Raw genomic sequence first — 20,409 nt, forward strand, 5'->3', positions numbered from 1 at the left:
TGAAGTTAGCAGCACTAATGCCTTAAATTACTGCGTTACAGACAATTATTATCTAACTACAGTACCCCTAACACTAGTTATAAGAAAAGTTAACAACTGATTTCTGTGGATCATAAATGATTTAGCAGCATATTAGTGAAGCTCTATTAATGATATTGATATTTTACTCACAGGATTTAGTCAAATTATACATTCTTTATACAGACTAAGTGTTTTTAAAAAGTTATTTTCTGCTCTCTCTTTCTCAGGAAAAGTCTTCTCGTGATCAGGAAGTATATATTTCCAGCATCAGATGCAGACATGGCAGCAGTTTGGAATTTAAAAAAGTACCTAAAAAAGTACTTTAAATGAAAAACAAAACAATGGCCATGGCAGGACTGTTCACAAAGTTTAGTTGAGCTGTGGTGTCTCTTATACATCAACAGATTTTAGAAGAAATAACTCATTGTTTCCATTTTGTGCACATTACAGGTGCCTCTGTCACAGGTAGTGGAAATGACACTTCAAAAGAAATACAGATTAATGAGAAGGTGCCAGGAAGGTCGTGTTAGTACAAGGAAAGGCTCTTCCTGCTCCTAGATAGAGGGGGTGGAGTCTTCCTGAGCAGTGGGAGGACTCTCATGTTACTGTTCATTTAGCTCCCACACAGCCAGCACACACACCACACCACACTCATACCGGCACACTGGCTGTTGAGCTTGAGATCCTATTGCTGCTTCTTCCAGCGCACCTCACTACTCTGGTGCTTTAAAGTTTCACATTTCTTCTGTTCCTGTTTCCCTGAGACTCTGTTGAAGCTCTTCCTGCCTGGCTTATAAACATCATGTAAGTAAACTTTACCTTAGTGCTGTTTGAACAGATCTTAGCGCCTGCAGTGTGTGGACATGGGGCTGTGAATGTGTGTTTTAAAAAGGGGGGAGGGCTTGTTGCTCTGGCAGGTATCGACAGCAAACTATTACACTTCAGGGTGATGTTGGCTTAAGTATTCTGTCAATATTGCATGATTATCTGAATGTATTCAAGCCTTATTTTCTCGTAATACCTTAAAGAAAGGATGTTATGGGGGGCTCAGCTTTAGACTTTAATGTAACTGTTTATAAAGAATACAGAGCACCTGAAATACTGTGTTTTCATACAGGCAGCCATTGTCTCTTTCTGTGTCTCTGCCTGAGCTTCCTTGTCCTTGGGATAGAATGCCAAAATCTAAAAATACAGGTCTTGATTATAACATTTGGCAGCTCTGCTCTGTGACTATTTCCATTCTCTGAGTCCTCTCAGCTGTGAAAGGGTGAGAAGCTGTGTGCCATGCTGACAAAATGGATTTAATATATCACTGACGTGCATGAAAGTGGGTTACATTTCTTCTGTTCTTGGATATTCTTGACAGAACAACAGAACACAGTAGATGTTGTCATACCTCAGAACATACAAAGGACATCACTTTTAGACTGAAAAAAAAAACCTAAGAGGAATATGACAGAAAAATAAATCAATGATCCGTGGGACACTGAAAATAACTTTTCTGTATTTTATTGTGAGTAAACAACGCGTTACACCTGTAGCTTCCTCAGGTTTGCCCAGGTGTCATGGTATGTTCATGCAACTGTCGGCATCTGAGAACTAATAGGCTGTGCACTGGGTATCCTGTTGGCCATTTAGGAATATAACGGACTTAGGTCCACTCATGAATTACCCTGATCTGCTTCCAGCCTTTTCAACTGAGCTTTTCAAATTCTCCAAAGAGGACAAAGAGTGAAACTTTGCAAAGTTGAGCAAACCATTCCAAAGGATGATGAATAATTACCTGTCTGTATAATCTCTGTAAATTAGTCGTAATAAAATTGTCTCAAAATAAGATCACCCAACTGTTAACTGCTGTTAATCCACAAACAGCGATGAAAATGTTTGCAAAATATGAGAAAGCATCTTTGTTAGGTGATAGCAACAGCTACAACCTTAATCTACAGCTAGAGTAAAGTAATAATAGTGACATCAAGTGGCTAAATATTCAAATCAAAACACAAGGTCATTTAATGGTACTCTGTTGTTGGATGGATGTAATAATCTTCACTCATGGAAAATGACAACAGAATTAAAAAATTAAATTCATCATACTAAGGGATGTCATCTATCACCTACTAGAAGCTAGGTGTAAGATTTGAGTTACAACTTTAGAACACATGCCTGTGTTGGAACTATCTCAGCTGGTGCAACACTTACATGTTAGTAGAGCGTAAACTCTGAAAGTTAGAACTTACATTCAAACTAGGCTGCGTATGAACTTTAGCATAGCTGGTGCAACCCCGTACTGGTCCATCTTACTGAGCTGGTCCCTCATCACATGTGGCCTTTCTCGGCATGTCTGAGTTCTCATTTTCTTGTTTAGTGGGAAACTAAAACATACTGACAACACCAACAGAAACACAAGTTGTAAAGCACTTGTGTTTCAAAGCTGGCTAGCATTCTTGGCCATTTTTGTTGTGCTCTACCTCATGCAAGTAACCTGGCTGCACAAGTAAATAAATGTCCCAAAAAAGTTCAAATATAAACTTATCTGACTTCAAAATTAAATCTTTGATCTTTACTTTAAATTTCAAGTCAAGTCAACGTAGATGGCGTCTCAATGCTTCTTGAGGTGGCGTCCTTCTCTTCACCTCCCGACCACAGCTACACGGTTCTTCCAGTAATGCCAACCCTATACAGCCTCGCCCAAACTAAAATAACACATTATGTTATGGTCAGTTCATTTTTGGCCATTGTGGTCAAAGACTTGATGGTACAGCTCTTTGAGCGCTTTAATATGTTGTTCATCTGCACCTGAGTTCCTGTTTTATTTAACAGATTTACAGCAGATGTATGGATATCACCAACCAAGTCAGACATTGGACTGATCCACAAATGCAGATTAATTGATTATAAGGTTGAGTAAATTTGGTTAACAACCATTGTTGTCATAGTTGAAAAGTCTGAAAAGGTTTTACAGCCTCCAGTCTCTTGTGTCTTTTGTTATCTAAGATACAAGGTTCAACTCTTGTTTTTAAGACTGGATGTGAATGGGAGGGACAAAATTGTGAAGTTAACAGAACACAATAACCGTTGGCTAAAACAAACAGAAACTTACTTTTTCATAACTGCTCTTTAGACCTGCAGCACCTCTCTCCGTCAGTGGAGAGGTAATCACTGATATGAAAGGGGGTGGAGAAAGAGTCCAGCATGTGAGTGTGTTTGTAGACTTGAGTGCAAGCATGGGAGGGTGTGTTTCTGTGTGAGGGTCTCCTTATGCCTACTTTGGTCAAATGTCATACTGAAGACCAGTTGACAAGCTGATTTTTGGGTCGATCAATTAATTAGTCAGGTTAATACTTCACATTTGGTACAATCATGTTGTGTACAAAAATCTAAGCATACAAGTGTTAAAATAAAAGATGATAAGTAATCATTAAAGTAGACTAGTCAGGGTTAGGCGAGTGGTTGTCAGAGTGACAGTTATGGTATGCCTCTGTAAAGTCCCCTTAGGTAACCTTAGTATGTGTGGGTGTGTGGCTGTGAAGCTGAAAGAGGACAACAGTATGTGATTGATTGTCTCCACGCCTCCGATCTCTGGAATGTGTTCATCGACTCCACGTGTCCCTCTGTGTTTACCTTTGGGATCTAATTGTCCAACATATAGATTGCATAGTTGCATTAAATACTGTTTTTTTTTATTTAACTTAGCTGTGATTTTCAATGTATCTGGATGTCACGTTATATTTTTTGATTATGATTAATGCAGACACACTAGGGCTGCACTATATATTGGAAAAAAATAAGATTGTGATAACTTTTCTTTCTGCGATATATTGCAATTTAAAAAAATCACATCAGATGAAATGTACGAGGCATGCTAACATTGTTTAACTTTTCAATAACAAAGTTCTGTAAACAAATTTAAAGCATTCATACGAGCTTTAACTCACTATTTATCTGCCCATGAGCGGCAATGTTTTACACACGCCCTGTGTGTCACTCCTGAATCCAAAAAGGTGTTTTTTTTAACCACTCACTTTGCACCATTTAATTTAAGAGTTGCTGATAGCTAGCTTGAGCTTCATCTGACTACATCGAAATGGTGTGAGATGAAGATAACAGTATTTTACCCATGTCTCCTTGCAACATGTCAAATGTACACATGACAAATATTTGCTTCTTTAAATATTATAATTCCCTTTTATCAGTGTGATTATTTCACTTCTGGGATGTGTTTATTGCTGAGGCTTATATTGCGATAACGTTAACATGTTATTGTGCAGCCCTAAGACAAACCTTCAGTATATTTAAGGGAGAATCAGCAGTATTAGATCCCCTTTTCTCAGCCAATCCCATCGTGGCAGATGTCTGTTAACCAGTAAGTCTGGTTCTGCTGAAGGTTTCTGCCTGTTAAAAGGAAGGTTTAGCTCAACACTGTTTTTAAGTGCTTGCTCATAGTGGATTAAGGCTTCACCCTTCTTTTTAGTATATAAAGAAAAAATGTCTATAGACCTGCTCTTTATGTAAAGTGTCATGAGATTACTTCTGTTATGATTCAGCACAATAGAAATACAAGTTGGTCGATTGCTATAAAACCTATAATTACAACAGTATTCCTTTAATGTCATTAATGTCAATTCAGGATGCAGTTAAAGATTCACATTATCATTTTTTAATCTAAGCTTTATTGCTGCCGATATAATAAAAATAAGTGAAATGTGACTTTTTTTAAATTGAGTTGATTTTGATTATGTTTCTATTTATTCTGTCTCATATTGTTATGTTAAGGGAATGTGGGCTAATTAGAAATGTTTTAATATCTTTGTCTCAGCTGTTGCGTTTAGTTTTCCTGAGGGAAGATGTTGCCACCAGCTCAAAACTGTCTTTAATACAGACACACACACACACACACACACACACACACACACACACACACACACACACACACTCAGATATGAAGATGTCTACATTCATGGATGCACAGTTCTACAAGTACACATGAGACAGGATTTCATTGTTCCCCTCCTCATCCCACCGCTGGGTGTAATTGTGCATGGATGTGTGTATGGATGTGTGTGTGTGTTTCCTGGGGCCACAGACGCAGACAGTGGCGAGCAGAGGTGGAGTGGGTTGGTAGGGGGTTAATGGGGGACCAGCAGATGAAGAGAGTGGGGGAGGGCCATACAAAGATGGAGCTAGATGCTATAATAACTGATTATGGTTCAGTGCATATTTTTGTGCACTTGTCTAGACTGTAGTGGATATAAGAGTTGCATAACCCTGCAGTCCATCACGTCAGTCATGCATGGCAGTCAAGTTCCCCATCAGGCTGAGAGCTGGTTCAGAACAGTTTTATTATCAGCTTTGTTTGATTGCTGCATTGTAAGAGGTTGACTTTTTTTACTTCCTCATAGTGTACTCACAAGAAAATAAGCACACAGCTCAGAGCAAAGGCAACATATCTGAACAAAGGTAAGCATAAACATTTAAGAATTATAACCATGCAGATAAACACACAACATCACTATAGGTATAAAGTAGGCTATATATAGCTTTATGTATACACAAGCATCAGTAGCAACAATGTGCACTGTCTATACTAGTCAAACAGTTTTTACAAGTTGTAAACATAAAACAATGGTGGAAACGTATAGATTGCAAAGGCTGCTGGGACAGCTATTGGATGATTAAAGCTGGGGAAGGCAGTTTTTCTGGGGTTTCTTTGGTTTGTTTTGTTTGATTCTCCTTCCATCCTGATGGCAGTCAATGAATCACATTCTCTGACACGAGAACAAGAAAAGAAACAGCAGCCATCATGGTGAAGGCCTTTGAAAAAAGCCAACAAAAAATGTAGATGGCTTGCCTGCCTATCTTCGTCCAAAATGACCTATTTACACTGGACGATACCCATCCACTCAAAACAGTGTGTGACAGCTAAAAGCTCAAGTTGGATACAGTTAGTAATGACAGCTCTGCACTTTGCTCTCACTCTATTGGATTCATGCCGGAGCAATACTCAGCAGGCAGTTAACACCCATCTGTAGTGAGAATGGCTTTGGCATATTCTAGTTAAAAACTTCAAATGACAAGGTTATACTTGCTGGTTTATTCTATTTTTAACATAGCAGGTTACTTTATTTGTAGTATTTGAAGTGACGAGAGACTCTTGTGTCTGCTTGTTTTTGGTTCTGTGGCACAAAGATGCAAAGTTGGAACAGGAGTCGTTAAAGATGTGAGGAGCCTACATGTGTATTTAATGAATCAATATTATTTATTTAGGTGCCAATTGATGAGAACAACTCATCTGGGTACTTTGTCAAAACGATGCCACGTCCCTTTCTGGGTGAACACGTCTAAAATGAATGGTGGGAATTGGAGGCGGGGTCTTTAGCGATTTTAAATGCTAAGAATAAGACAAGCATACTGTTTTAGGGCTATTAAGGAGACCAGATCCAATGACCAGTGAGGTAAACATATAACTGATGACTTTTCTAAACAGGGATCTGCATCATTTGATGATCCTGCCTATGGTGGACTAAAGGTTTTGGAAAACAATGGATCCTAGAAATGGGATGATTCCATAAAAGACTCTGCTGATGGGCAGCTCCACCTGACATCTCTGTTCTGTCATATCCTCAGTTTTTCCTTCCTTCCTGTATGCAGACTGAGTATGAAATGAGCGACATGGCCAGCTCTGCGTGGTGACACCAGAGCATAAAGGCTTGCATCCTGTGAGATCTGGCCCTCTGGTGCTCAGCTCTCTGTCTTCATTAACTGTCTTTCGGGCTCCTTAAATCAAGTCCCTGGAGGGGAGGGGCTGATAACCTTTTGAACTCTTCTTTTAAGCTTTTTATTGACTAAAACCTGAAGCTGGACTGTCCCTGTGGGGTGATGGACTGGTCTTGGTGTTGTAGGTCAAAACATGATTGGTTTATACTCAGCTTTTGGCCTATTTCTCATCAGATTAGACCATTGGACCAGTTGATACAAAGAAGATGCTTAAAATGAGTTTGTAAAGCCTGGAGTTTCCATGTATCAGACATGATAACACACATAGTATGGAAATATTAACAGAATGACCTTCAGTACTTATATATTCTGCCCTCTTTCTTTGACAATCAGTCCAGAGAACCATCCAGTTCCATTTTTCCAATTAACCAGTTTTACCTGCTTCATTGCCACTATGACTATGTTAGCATGCAGCCATTTTATATAAGAAGTAGCAGAAGACTGTTCACTTTTACTTTCACTTTATTAGTGAAGCAAATGTGAAAGTGCTTTAAACCTGCAATGTTTCCCTTCAACATCATAAGGCAACCCCATCAGGTGTATGTGTCATTGATTGTAGAAACTCAAATTGGGAAATTAACTTATTCTCACTTGAATTATAACCTAAGTAAGTAAAATTCCAAATGACTATATAGTTTCAATTGCTTATTTTCTTTTTCAATGAAGCATGATGCTAATTTGAAAACAATAGTCCCATTTAGAGTAAAACCCACGATAGAGCAGGGTTTACTTCAGAGCGTAGTGACCTGAGAAATACAAGCTACAACCATGGCAGCCCTTAAATCAGGATTGAGAAGTCATATCCACCCTGTAGTCAAAATATTGTTGGTTCATGCACTTAAAACAAGAATGCAGGAGTCAAAATGTTCTATTCGAGATCTCAACGTTGAAGGTCAAAACAAATGTGAGGTCTCACTGAAGCTCATCCGTTTTTTCTCGGTTTTCATTAAAGCTTTAGTTTTATTCAATTATTTTTAACCTACCAAATTGTCAGATTATGACAACAAATGCCATTCTTGTTAATTTTTTTTGAGTGTTTTAAGATAAAGTCTGACCTTCCAAGTCCATAATGTCTACCTTTTTATTTTTTGTAACTAGACGATAAGCTCTGGATAAACACAGTGAACTTTCATTTTGGATTGTTTTGTCTGTGATTTCCCCGGTCCAAAAAGCATTTTTTGTTTAGTAGTGGTTAGTTATGACAGTCAGATCTACAGCTCACCTCATTGTGTGATTCCTCTGCAGCTGTAGGCACTACATTGTTTCGAGCAGTATGACTAAGAGACAAACCAGCAAGTCCAAGCACCCAGAAATAGTTGGGCTGAGGTCACCGTAAAGCAGGGACAACCTGCTGGTCAGTCACACTCGGACACAGTCAGAGGCAAACACTTCCAGCCGTGTGCATTTGTTTGTTTTTCTCACACATTTCCTGTTGTGAAATGCGTCACCGCTTCCTGCTCGTCCCTCCAATGCAGGCAACAAACCAAAGAAATCTCTGCTGACCAACTACCCTTCAACATCCCCCTCAAACACTCTCTCTGCTAGGGGTTGTGGTGACTTTTCCAAACAGTATTTAAGTTACAAAGGATTCTCTCAGGAATCTTTTTTTTTTTAATTTGCTAATATTTAGCAGAACATTACCTCTGAAAAAGACTCAGAATCTCCTCCAGCTTGTGGAAAAGTTCTTGTTTATTGAGTATTGCTGAACTGGATCTGGGATTCACTGAAATTCCCTAATTTTGTCATTTTGTTTTCACTTCCTTCTTAATTAATTAATTTGACTTTCCAGGATTCATGTCAGATGTGCTATGGAGGTCAGTGCCCGCTGGGACAGACGCCAGTGAAATACAGTAAACCAGCGTCACTGAGCACACAAACATGAACTAACTTGTTCTTTTTGCACAGCGTCCACATCACTCAGCGTCCACATGTGTGGACGCTGAGTGATTCATCTTCCCGTTTTTGAGATGACACAAATCATTTCTAGGCATTCAACCGAGACATGGCCTTTATTTTTTTTAAAGCCTGGTTCCTCTTCTGATGCTGTTTGTTTGTGTATTGAACTACTCAGAAAGTTAGTGCTCAAAACTATTGAAAAAGCGAATCGCACCAGGTCATTGACTCTCCCTGTAATTACTCTTAAGCAGGCTGGTTGAAAAGTGACCAAAGTCAGCTGTGGTCAAAGTTAGTCATCGCTTCCTCCAGCTGGAGCTTCCCCTGCATCCTCTTTCAACATTTCTTGTTAGAATACAGCTCAACACTTTAATCTTTCCTTCTTATGTCTCATACAGTACATGTCCCATATTTCTCACCTTCTCACGCACCATGAAACACTATCTCCTTCTCACACACACAGCAGACATCATGAAACATCATTACTCCACTAATATGGCGGTCGGAAAGCTGAATGTAAAAACAATCATGCTAACACAGCGGTTAGCATATTTTTATGATAATTGAACCAAGCAAGTTTCCATTGCGGGATAAAAAATATCATTCCTCGGTCTGTCACTGTGGTCAGGGTCTGTGGTGTGCTTGTGTCTTTTGGAGAAATCAGCTGAACAGAACATGAATGGAAAGCAAAAGACGGAAAGTTAGAAAAACAAGACGGACTGAAGATGTTTTTGTTTCCTTAGAGGGTTATTTCTAACACACAAAGACAAATATACAGACTCGGTGGTGTAGCTTGATCAATTTGAAAAGCCTTTGATGGCAGGCAGAGGTATAATGCTGCTCTTTGCAGACACACTAGTCCCACTGCAGAGATGCTTTTTAGCTGTCTGATGCTGAATAGTGAGAAAATTAATACATTATAAATTGACATAAAGGAAAGTAGCCAGGTTGAGCGTGGAACATGTAGATAACTCTTCTCAATGTCAAGTCTTAAAGAAGTGACTGTAACTGGGTATGCATTTATTTATTTATGGTCATCTGATTCCACAAAGGAAGGTTTCCATTTCGGCATTTTTTGTTTTAAGTCTCTAAAGACCGCTGGAACATCTTGTTTAACAGCCCTTGTAGCTATAAATAATGTTTGTTTTTTTCATAGGCTATATTAATATGGAGTGCACTTGGTTGATCTGCTCATTTCTGAAATACTCAAAGATTCTCCCTAAAAAAGGAGGAACTACAAAGGAAACTGAAAGAAAGGTGCTCAGTTAAAAACACAGGAAAAGGCTTTCTTCATCATAACTCTCACACTGGAAAAATGAGCCTCAGTGCAATAGCTATAGCTAATTATGGAAAGGTTTGTGCATGTGTCATTCATAGAAACCCATTCTTCAGAGAGACTTTATGAAAAACAGGGAAAACGTGCTTCTGGTCACCGAAACCACAACTAATTCAGGTTTAGTAAGCTGTGGCCTTTTCATTCCCCTCACACAGCCCTCTACTAAAAAAAAAACATCCTTTAGTCCTTACTAAGGGCATTTTCATGTCCACAAAGCAACCATTTTCTTTAAGAATGGTCCACCTTTGGCTGGATATTTATTGAGGTGCAAGGACATGCACACAAATATTTTGATAGAGGTCTCCTTTCAGTGTTTACTGGTCTTAAAAGTGTACACATGCTGACCCGGCCTCCCCTCTCTGCCTTTAACAGAACATGATGTTATTTTAAAGTATCCACCCCTGCCTCTGCCACATGCTTTAAAGATGATTACTTTTGTGGACAAATCATGTAAAAACTCAAGGGGAAGTGATTGTTCGAGGAATAATGGGACATCTCCTAGTTTGGGCTTTCGCAATCATACAAGAGCTGTGTGTCATGCAAACACACACTAAGTCCCACCCACACAAAACCATTTCAGCTGATAACTATAATCCTGTCTCTCTGTTACCTGAAAGTACATGACAGTTTAGCATTTAGTTTAGTATTTATGAATACTGATGGAGATATAGAAATAGAGAGTATATGACCTATCAACAATGTTTATTATTGATGCACAGCTCCAAATATCTGGAAAGGAATAAAACAATTAAACACACCTAAACATTTTAAACAGCAAATTGAGATCACATTTAGAAGTACCAATGGATTTTTCTCAATAACTTGCAATTAACTTTACATTTGGTGGATGTATATTGGGCTTTAAGATGCACAATGTTGAGTGTTTGGATGAGGTAGTCTCAAGAAGTTGCCCGGAAAATACTCGTTTTAAAAGAGCACTTCTTAAAACGACAATACAGTACATGTAGTTGCTTAAAGTAACGTTACAAGACAGGTTAAAATGACTTTAATCAATAAATATTCTACAGAGAACTCCAGTGTCAGTTGGTGCCTATGACTACATGTAAGAAAATGAAAAAAAAAACATTTGGGAGTGTTGATTTCGAAACCAGCAATCTTTAGCCTAATCCTAATCTCTGCTTGATGCTAGCCCCTGGAAGCTACATTAGCCGCTACTAGCAAAACATAGCCTTATCAAATCTGGACCTGCGTTTGCATGCTCCTCATTTGGTCTCATTTCTAAATTCTTCTCTCTTTGTTGTGTTCAATAGCTTGAATTGTAATGTGAAAACAAAATGTATACTGCAGAACATTTGTTGTATTGTGTCACTAAGAACTCATGAAGGTGACTCTACATGGACAGCAGCTAAACTAATTCAACTACAAAATATAAGGGACATGTGTAATGACAGGATCAGTAAGACGTTTCTTTCATTTAATCCAACATTACTTTGGTGTGACCTCAAGATCACTGGTTCCAAACCCTTTTTTCCTCTTAGCCCACCCTTCTTAGTCCCCCCAGTACCGACATAAAAAAGTGATATATTGCTTCCAAATTATTCCAGCTCTACAGTATATGAATACAAGTCTGGACTGAACCTGTGAAAGGTCAAGTTGCATGGTGTGAATTTTAGGTGTCACGTTTAACAAGAATGCATGGAATAAAATTGATAATGTTGTGTTTTTATTCTTATTTATTTATCATAATCCAAAATGTTATAGAAGGGTATTGGTAAATCAGTGTCATACTCTTTTAGTAGATGGGACTTATTGATTTGTAATAAGAATTTGAATTGTGTTTCTACCTCTGACGAGAAATTGGCCTTTTTGATAAGCAAAAAGTCCCAGTTGTGATGATGTCATCGTTACATGTGCGTCTCCTCCATTTGGTTTCTGTCTTCCTGTACCTGATACTAACTGAACAGTTCTTCCTTTGTTCAATGTTCCCACTCATATCATTGTCTTTACATTGCGTTCAGTGTTTCCAAAACAGCTTTTCCTCTCTCTCTCCCCTAAAAGTAGTCCCTCGAGGCCTGCCTAAAGGCTTTTTGATCGCTTCATGTTGTTTTCGGTAATGCAAATGTGTTTGTGATTTAAGCTATTTTAAACTCTTCTTTGGTGTGTCACATGGCTGAGATGAAAGCAAACTGTGGGACTGTGTGTGCCGTTCCTAAAAGAGAGTGAATGTGTGTCCAAGTCTAAGCTGTCATGGTCGCTTTAGCTCTTTCTCCTTGCTGCTGGTCGGCTGTTCAGGGATGAGAGAGGAGGGGGGGGGTGGTAGAGGGGGGTAGATCTGGGGGAAACAGGGTCACATGTTGAGGAAGATGGCTATAAAAAGGCTCATTAAAAATGTGTGGATAGATGTGTTGGAGGTGGAGGTGAGGATGTGGGATGAGAGAAACAGGCCCACTGACTGAGTGTGATGTAACCCTGGAGTGAAATGTTGTAAACGGTTAAAGAGGGGGGGAGGGATGAGTTAGGGTGAGGAACAGTGGGGTGCAGGGAGCGATGTGTTTTTCTGGGAAATTAGATTTAGGAGAAAAGGGGAACGTAGATGAATGTTGTGTGTCAGCAGAGGTTTGAATGAATAAAGCTGGGAGAAAAACTACAATAGATAGAATTAACTGGGTGCTTAGGTGTAGAAAACACAAAATCTTGCACTGCCTGTCTTTGTTTCTTTGTTTTCTCTGAACTGATGTTATAATTTAAGGCCGGGTTTTTATACACTTTCAGCTAATTGCACTTAAATTGACAGCTCAAAGGTTGAAAAACAAACTGAAAAACAATTCAAAATGTATAATTGAAGTAAGATTATTCCTCTATTGTTTACTCTATTGGTGACAGACGTTGTGTTACTTCTGCTGTGATGAAGACAAAGAGCTAAGTAAAGAGAACAGTTGTGTGGACTATCAGTGCTTCTCACAATGTTTCCATAGTATCCCGCTGAGCCTGATGCAAGTCAATGAAAAAAATTGCAGCTGTTTTGACCGTTGTCCACCCCCCCACCCCTCACCCCCCACACACCCACAGCTCTCCCTTTCAAAGAATTTTCATTTGAATTACAACCCAGCTCAGTGTTTTGTTGTACTCAGAGGGGGGAGGGGTCCGATTGGTCAGAATCCCTTTTGCTGTGGACCAATGCTAGCACGCCTCCTGCCTCCCACCCCGCCTCCTGTGCCCCACTGAGGCTCCCGGTCTGACGTGTGATTGGCCGGCTGGGAGGAGCCAGACCCGATATTAAAGCTTGTCCCGTCTGCTCCACTTCAGTGTTCAAAAGAGTCCCTGTCTGTTAGCCGGAGAAGTGTGTGTGTGTGGTGTGTGTGTGTGTAACAGTGTGTGTATGCTTTTGTTAATGAGAGGCGCACTGAAAACCGAGAGCTCTACCTTTATCTCACTTGGACTTCCATCTCTTTTTAACCCTCTTCAGGACTGTGGGACTCTGTGGAGGAGCAGCCTACCGGCTTTCTGTGTCAGATGACAGCTGGAGAGGAGGACGGGCTTGACAGACGAGTTTCGACACAGATTGCAAACGGGATCATAGACGCTGTCGTGTTTGCGGGGGATCATTGCCAGCTGATACACCAGACTTGCACTTTGGATAAAGAGCCACCATCGGCTGCACTGTGGCTGACCGCTGACCCCGATCTTCAGCCTAGCCCCCTTTTGGGTCATCACTGAGCTAATAGATCTGGGCCTGATGTGGAATTTGACCCCGACTGACCCTTTCCTACAAGTAGCCTTTAACCAAGCCTGAACTGGGAAAAATCGTGGATAAAAGAGCGAGAGGGGCGACAGAGAAGAAAGGAGGAAGAAAAAGAGAGAAGTGAGAGCAGCAGCACAGCGACCGGTAAGGAAGTTAAAGGGGGCTCTGGGTGCGAGTGAGGGAGGAGAGGGGGGAGAGGGGGGAGAGTGGGAAGAAAAGAGAGAGTACAAAAGAGCTTTTTTCTTAAGCTTAGAGGGGACATGTGGGAGCTCCACTCTCACCCACTTCTCCTTCTGTCACTTCTAATGTTTGTCTCTAGTCTAACTTTAATCTTTTGTCCACGTCATTGTGATAAGCACCAATGACCTTTTGTTACATTTGACATCAGAATAAAACAGAACCAATCTCTTTTATCTCAGCTCGTGCTTATTCTGTCTTTGTTTGCCTTTGTACATATTTGTTTTCCTAAAACTGTTTAAGTGAAATCTTTCTAACTCTCTGTCCATTCTTCCAGCATGCCGGTGGAGACGCTGCGGCCATCAGACGGCCATCTGGCCGGGGTTCCCTTCACCTCAGCCATGCCCTTCAGGATTCTTAACAAGGGTCCGGACTACTTCCGTCGTCAGGCGGATCCAGGGGCTCGTAAACTGAGCGCAGTAGAACGTTTAGAGGCAGACAAGGCCAAATATGTAAAAAGCCAGCAGGTAGCCCTCACCCGCCAGGCTCCTATCAAACCACCTATCATTCGAAAGCCCCTCCTTTCTCCGGGGATGATGCTCCAGTGCCAAATCAGCACTCCTCCGGCCCGCAAAGTTCTCCGATGCCCAGCTGATGTGGAGAACAGAGGAGGGAGAGAGGGGCCTGGAGGGAGGAGAGGACCTGCTCTTAACCTGGATATTCTCAATAATCTTATCAATGATGTATGTGATGGACCAGTGCCATGTTCTCAGTCCTCTTCCTCCACCTCCCCCTCCTCATCATCTCCATCATCAGGAGCTAAGAGCATCGGTAGTAGCCTGTCAGCAGAACAGGAGAGAAGTAACCGACTCCTTAACAACCTCAAACCACTGAATCACTGCACGATCAACTCCTCATCCACCTCCTCCTGCACCTCCTCTCCGCTCAACAACAACCTCAAGACTCAGACAGCAGAGCCAGCCCGTCGTCCGCCCCCTGTTCCAGCACGCGCACCCCGCATTGGGGTTCAGGCGCTTTATAGCGGCCCTAACTCAGTGACAGTGCGCAGGGTGGACGTCCGACCTCAGGCTGAGATAAGGAAGCCTCTGAGGGTACAGCTGCAGCCCCCACTCAGGCCCAGACAGACTGCCCAGGGCCAGGTCGCTCACCCAAATGTCCCACCTCCTCCACCCCCTCAGAACAAACCTAAACCCCAGCTCAACACCCCATCCCAAACCTTGCCCCCACCTCCAGCGTACCCACCACCCAGTCCTTTGCTGGTCCGAGCTGGCATGATCCCTCCAGCCTCCCCTGCTTTCACTCGTATATCTAACGCCAGCTCTAAGGGATCCTCCCGTAAGCACCCAGCGTTGCACCGCTCCAAATCGGACCTGAGCGACCGCTACTCCCGTGCAACAGCCGACCTGGAGCGCTTCTTCAACTACTGCGGGCTGGACCCACAGGAGGTCGAGGGCATGGGGGGAGTGGAGCTTTTTACAAGAGCCAACTCAGACATTGTGTCCGTGTCCAAGCTTCGCAGCGTCAGTACGCCTAGCTCAGAGGCTGAGCGGATGAGGGAGGACGGAGGAGACGAGGAGGATGAGGACTCACCAGCCCGAGTCAACGAACGTGTGCCCTACGGTATCTCAGTCATCGAGAGAAACGCTCGAGTCATCAAGTGGCTATACGGCATCCGTCAGGCGCGGGATACAAACAATGCTGTCTCTAATGTATAGACTCAAAAGGACTTGAAAAGACTTGCTTGAACAAAAAAAACAGGGAAGCGCTACTTTTTGTATGCATACACATGTCTGAAGAGGTGGAGCCCATCTGTTCATGTTCTGCTGCCTTACATCACATTGTTATGGAAATGACACATCAGTGGTTTTAATCCGGGCTGCAGGTCAGGACTGCTTCCCTGCTGGACTGAATGGAACGATACCTTTCCCTTCTCTGTCACTTGATCTTTATAATGATATTGATATACAAAGCAATAATAGACTGGTATGAATAATGATGGTGAGAATGAAGGCGAAGGATGCTTGTGTTTTTTTTTCCTCCTGTAAAGGTACTTAAATTGTGTGTGTGTGTGTGTGTGTGTGTGTGTGTGTGTGTGTGTGTGTGTGTGTGTGTGTGTGTGTGTGTGTGTGTGTGTGTGTGTGTGTGTGTGTGTGTGTGTGTGTGTGTGTGTGTGTGTGTGTGTGTGTGTGTGTGTGTACACTCTAGAGATCTTAGCAGAACAAAGCCAAGCTGGCTGCAAACTGTGAGAGACTCTGGTGCTGCACAGTGTTGTGACTGGTGAACGAGCTAAGAAGAGAAACACATTGATACTGTGAAACTTCACATAAAAACTTTCATAAACACATTTGTATTTAAAAAAAAAAAAATGTTTGGCTGTAAGACTGTTAATATACATATTTATGTCCGCATGCAAGTAAACTGTTTATTTTCGGGTTTATCATCTCGACAAAGCACAGGCATCACTCTCACAAAGATAATCACGTCACGACGCAGATGCACATTCAGGTCAAGTACAGTAAATATGGCAGCAGCTGCACTTAGTGCTGTCTGTATATCTTGCTTTAATATTGTCTAGTTCTGTGTTTGCACCAGAAACAAGGTCACGTCTTGGATTATGCTACTCTCAAGCAGCAAGGAGAAATCTGTTTACTATACTGTGTCTTGGAAATGATGAGAGAGTAAGCCATATGATGAGAGAGGATCTGAGGAGTGGATGGTTAAAGTAAGTGTAGTATGAAAAAGTTATTTTGCCTCCACAAAGATGGGAAAAAAATCAAGTTATGGGTAAAAGGAAGACTGACAAGTATGTACTCGTGGATAGAAATAAAGATATATCTATGGTGTATAAGTACTGAATGTCTGCGGTTCTGGAAGAGTCTCAGGAAGAATGACTGGGTAAATTGAAAATGGACCAATTTGGAAAACATATTTTATAAAATCCGACAGCTATGTGTACAGAATTCAATATTTGCTCTTAAGTGCAATCTGATCATATCTACTACAATAACAGTAAATGGAGACTATAGAGTATTTATTTGACAGGGGCAAGAGAGTCGCTCTGTCTCCCATGTTCATGTTCTCTACCCTGCATTTACTTTCTTTAACTTCAGGGTATTCTATATGAGCACCAGCTGGTCTTTTCTCTTTGTACCTATCACAGGTGGATCTCCGTGTAGTATCAGTCAGATCAGAGCTGGAGAACAAGTCAGCTGTGATGTTGAACAAAGTGTGCAGTTTGAACCAGGCACTGGTTGCCCAAAGAGTCTTCAATGAGAGAGATCCAAAATGCTTTATAATGGTGAATTCTTAACAGTGAATAAAACATGTTAGACTACTTCCTTGTTTGGCTGTTTTTTTCTCTCTTTAAAGTTGACTGTAAAAAACATAGTGTCGGCCACACCAGGTTCCAGCATATGGCAGCAGACAGCCACTCCTTTGATTTCTTTAGTGTTTTGGGGATTTTATGAAGTGCTGCTGCCAAGACCTTGGTTCATTATCTGAAAACTGGTGCCGGTCCAGCTCAGTGAAGCAGGTGTTGGGCCCGTTAAATTGAATTTCAGCACCAATAATTGACACAACAATCCCGGACAGTTTTTCTTTACTTTGATCTAGTTGCATAAGTTGTTGCATATGAAAGTTTTAAACAATGTTGACTTCAGTCTGGAAGACTTCGGCACCAATTACCCTCCTACAAAAAGTTAATGTCTGCATATGAACATGTTTCAGAGCTCTGGGCGGGCTATAATATCTGAAACATAATCTGTAACTGCAAATACAATGTGTCAAAGTATTTATCCTAAAGGTGCTTGTTTTTCCACTAACCGGTTCAGACTGCAATTCAAGGTGTCTGACATAGTAACAGAATGGATCACGAGGAAATGAGTTTTTCCTTTAAATCCCCTTTAGTAAATCTGAAAAGAGACTGAGAGATGTCATTGGATAACAGAAACTGATGCTCTATATGGATGCCAAAAAGTTTTTGTCTGACCCTTTTAGTCCCTTTTTATTTATTTAGATCTAAGCTGATTTTAATTTCAGATATTAATAGCAGCCTCCTTCTGCTAAAGGACTACTTCACTTCAGACATGTTCAGTTGGTGATGAGGGTTTGATGCTCAACAGGCTTTTCCTGGTATTATTAAGGAGGTACTACAGTAATACAACATACACACATCGGCCACTTTATGAGATACACCTTGCTAATACCAGGTGGGACCCCCTTTTGCCTTCAGAACTGCCTTAATTCTTCGTGGCATAGATTCATCAAGGTCCTGACAACATTTCTGTAGAGATGTTGGTCAACATTGACATGATAGCATCACACAGTTGCTGCAGATTTGTCTGTTGCACACATTCAAAGTCACTTAAATCAACTTTTTTTTCCCATTCTGGTGCTCGGTTTGAACTTCAGAAGATCGTCTTGACCATGTCTACATGCCTAAATGCATTGAGTTGCTGCCATGTGATAGGCTGATTAGATATTTGCAATAACAAGCAGATGAACAGCTGTACCTAATAAAGTGGCCGGTGAGTGTAAATCAAAAAAAGTCTATTAGTCTCTAGTATTAATACTTTAAATGTTATCATAGACAGCCTGATAGCTTCGTTTATATCGACCCTACAGTCATGGAAAGCTTCAACATCTGCTCCCTCAGGGTGTAAAAAAAAGCATCTTGTTTGTGGTTTAAGAACCCAAACAGAGATAACCGGCACGCTTTAAAACATTCCCCTCAGGAAACATTAATAAACTGTGTTTACAGGCTGCACATTACTTCTTATAATGTACACATTGATACTGTTAATGCCCCTCAACTTCAACTCTCTCTGTGATACTAATCCACCATCACCTCAAAGTTCACCATCTTGTACTTGTTTTCCCTGCAGAGCAAACTTGCATTAAGGATCAAACACTACTTCTGATCAGTATCTGATATTTGGTGGTTTACATCAGAGTTATGAAACTAAAGAGTTTTCAAACAGCTGGACAGTCACTAATGCCCTCTTCAGGACTACGACAGACCCCTCACACCATGCGATCTTTGCAAGATCTCCAGAACGTGGCCTTGATTTACAGCTCTCACAATTTACATGGCTTTGAGGATGTGGGTGGCTCGAGGATTGGAGAAGTGCGGTGGAGTGGATCATGCTGTTGTTGTTCCGAATGATAAATGTTGATGCCTGGAGCCCGAAGCTGGGCATCATGACAGCAGCCGCCTGATGTCCCAGGCAACTCTGATTAACAGCCAGAAACACTGAGGCGAGAGACAGGAACGGAAATCTAAAAAAAGACGACAGAACACAGACGTTAAAAGGCTCGGAAAATGGCAAAGGACAAGAGAGGAGGTTGTCGGAAGGTGGCAGAAATGGGGTGTAGAGAGAGATTAGGGAAAAGTAGACAGATGCTGTGAGAAAGTGATTTTATGCATAAGAAATGTGTCAGCTTCTATTAGAGGAGCAAATAACCCCAGTCTTGGAGCTGCTGTGCATCTCTGGGGCTTTAATATCAAATAAGTTACATCAGCATCTCTGGCAGACTGACTCCATAAATTTTCATTGAAATTAAATCAGAAGGTAGTTTTTCCTCTGATCAGTCAGAAAATGTTTTACCAGTAATACCCTCTTACATTTAATTGATTTTAGAGTTTTGACAAAAAATGTGAATTACTTTTTGTAAGGAATATGCTGGGGCATAGAGTGGAATTCTAGGCCACCAGACACCCCAAGAAAAAAGTTGTTCCAAACTAGGACACACAACAATTAAAAATGCATTTCACATCTTCATTTGTTAGCTTCCAAGTGGACTAAAGTGGAGCCTTGAGGCAGCGAAGCAGAGCAAAAATCATTGGATTTAATGCAGACACCAACAAAAAGACCACAGATGAACTAATCATTACGCAACCCAAAGTGGACACCTCTGCTCTGCTCCCCAGGGTGATGTAAAGAATCCAAAAAGACTAAATGCTTCAGCTTTGGGAAAAGAGAGCACATGTCCTCGGAGGATAAGATGTCTCCACCCGCTGTGGTGTCTCTGCGGATAAATGAGGAAAACATGCCAGGATGCATCTTCTGTGTCATCCTCATACTCTCTCTCCCTCTGTATCTGTCTCTCCCCGCAGAGGCTGACCATATGTCCATATTTACTGAGAGATCAGCTGGGCTTTGGCATCCAGTCAAGACAAGCGCGCGCACATGCACACCGACACTCACACACATAGCTCGCGTTTGCCTGTGCATGCTCTGTTGCGTGTCTTGGCCTTGTTTGTGTTGTTTTTCTAAGCACTTAGTCCTCTGCTGTGTGTTTGTGAAAGTGTGTGCATGTTTAATGATTTTGATGGTACTTACATGCAGGGGATGTTTGCAATCTTTTTGGGATGAAAATGTCAGGGGGTTGATTTGCGTGCATGCATACTTAAGTCCAATTTTGTGCATGTGTGCATATTTGGGATGTGTTGTCAGCGACTGTGAGTTAGGCGTAGAAAGTGTGT

At 41.3% G+C, this 20,409-nt stretch overlaps 2 protein-coding genes across 4 annotated transcripts in view; one reads left to right on the plus strand and one right to left on the minus strand.

The window, feature by feature from the left end:
• The window catches only part of LOC132990158 (uncharacterized), a 411,085-nt gene that overhangs the window by 259,133 nt on the left and 131,543 nt on the right, over positions 1–20,409 (minus strand). The window lies entirely within an intron of this gene.
• Positions 641–17,259, plus strand: wu:fa11c10 (protein FAM110B). 3 transcript variants are annotated; one of them, XM_061058269.1, is made up of 4 exons: positions 641–825; positions 13,452–13,871; positions 14,242–16,043; positions 16,131–17,259. In XM_061058269.1, the coding sequence occupies exon 3, from the start codon at positions 14,243–14,245 to the stop codon at positions 15,638–15,640; it is 1,398 nt and encodes a 465-aa protein (XP_060914252.1). In that variant the 5' UTR covers positions 641–825; positions 13,452–13,871; position 14,242; the 3' UTR covers positions 15,641–16,043; positions 16,131–17,259. The 3 variants fall into 3 exon arrangements, with proteins under 3 accessions (XP_060914252.1, XP_060914253.1, XP_060914254.1); XM_061058270.1 differs by having other exon boundaries at positions 14,242–16,039; XM_061058271.1 differs by having other exon boundaries at positions 14,242–16,031.

The sequence above is a fragment of the Labrus mixtus genome, chromosome 15, assembly GCF_963584025.1.
Source record: "Labrus mixtus chromosome 15, fLabMix1.1, whole genome shotgun sequence".
Taxonomy (NCBI): Eukaryota; Metazoa; Chordata; class Actinopteri; order Labriformes; family Labridae; genus Labrus; species Labrus mixtus.

Coding starts and splice junctions, on each gene's coding strand:
- wu:fa11c10 (XM_061058269.1), top strand. CDS start 14,243: ATGCCGGTGGAGACGCTGCGGCCATCAGACGGCCATCTGGCCGGGGTT.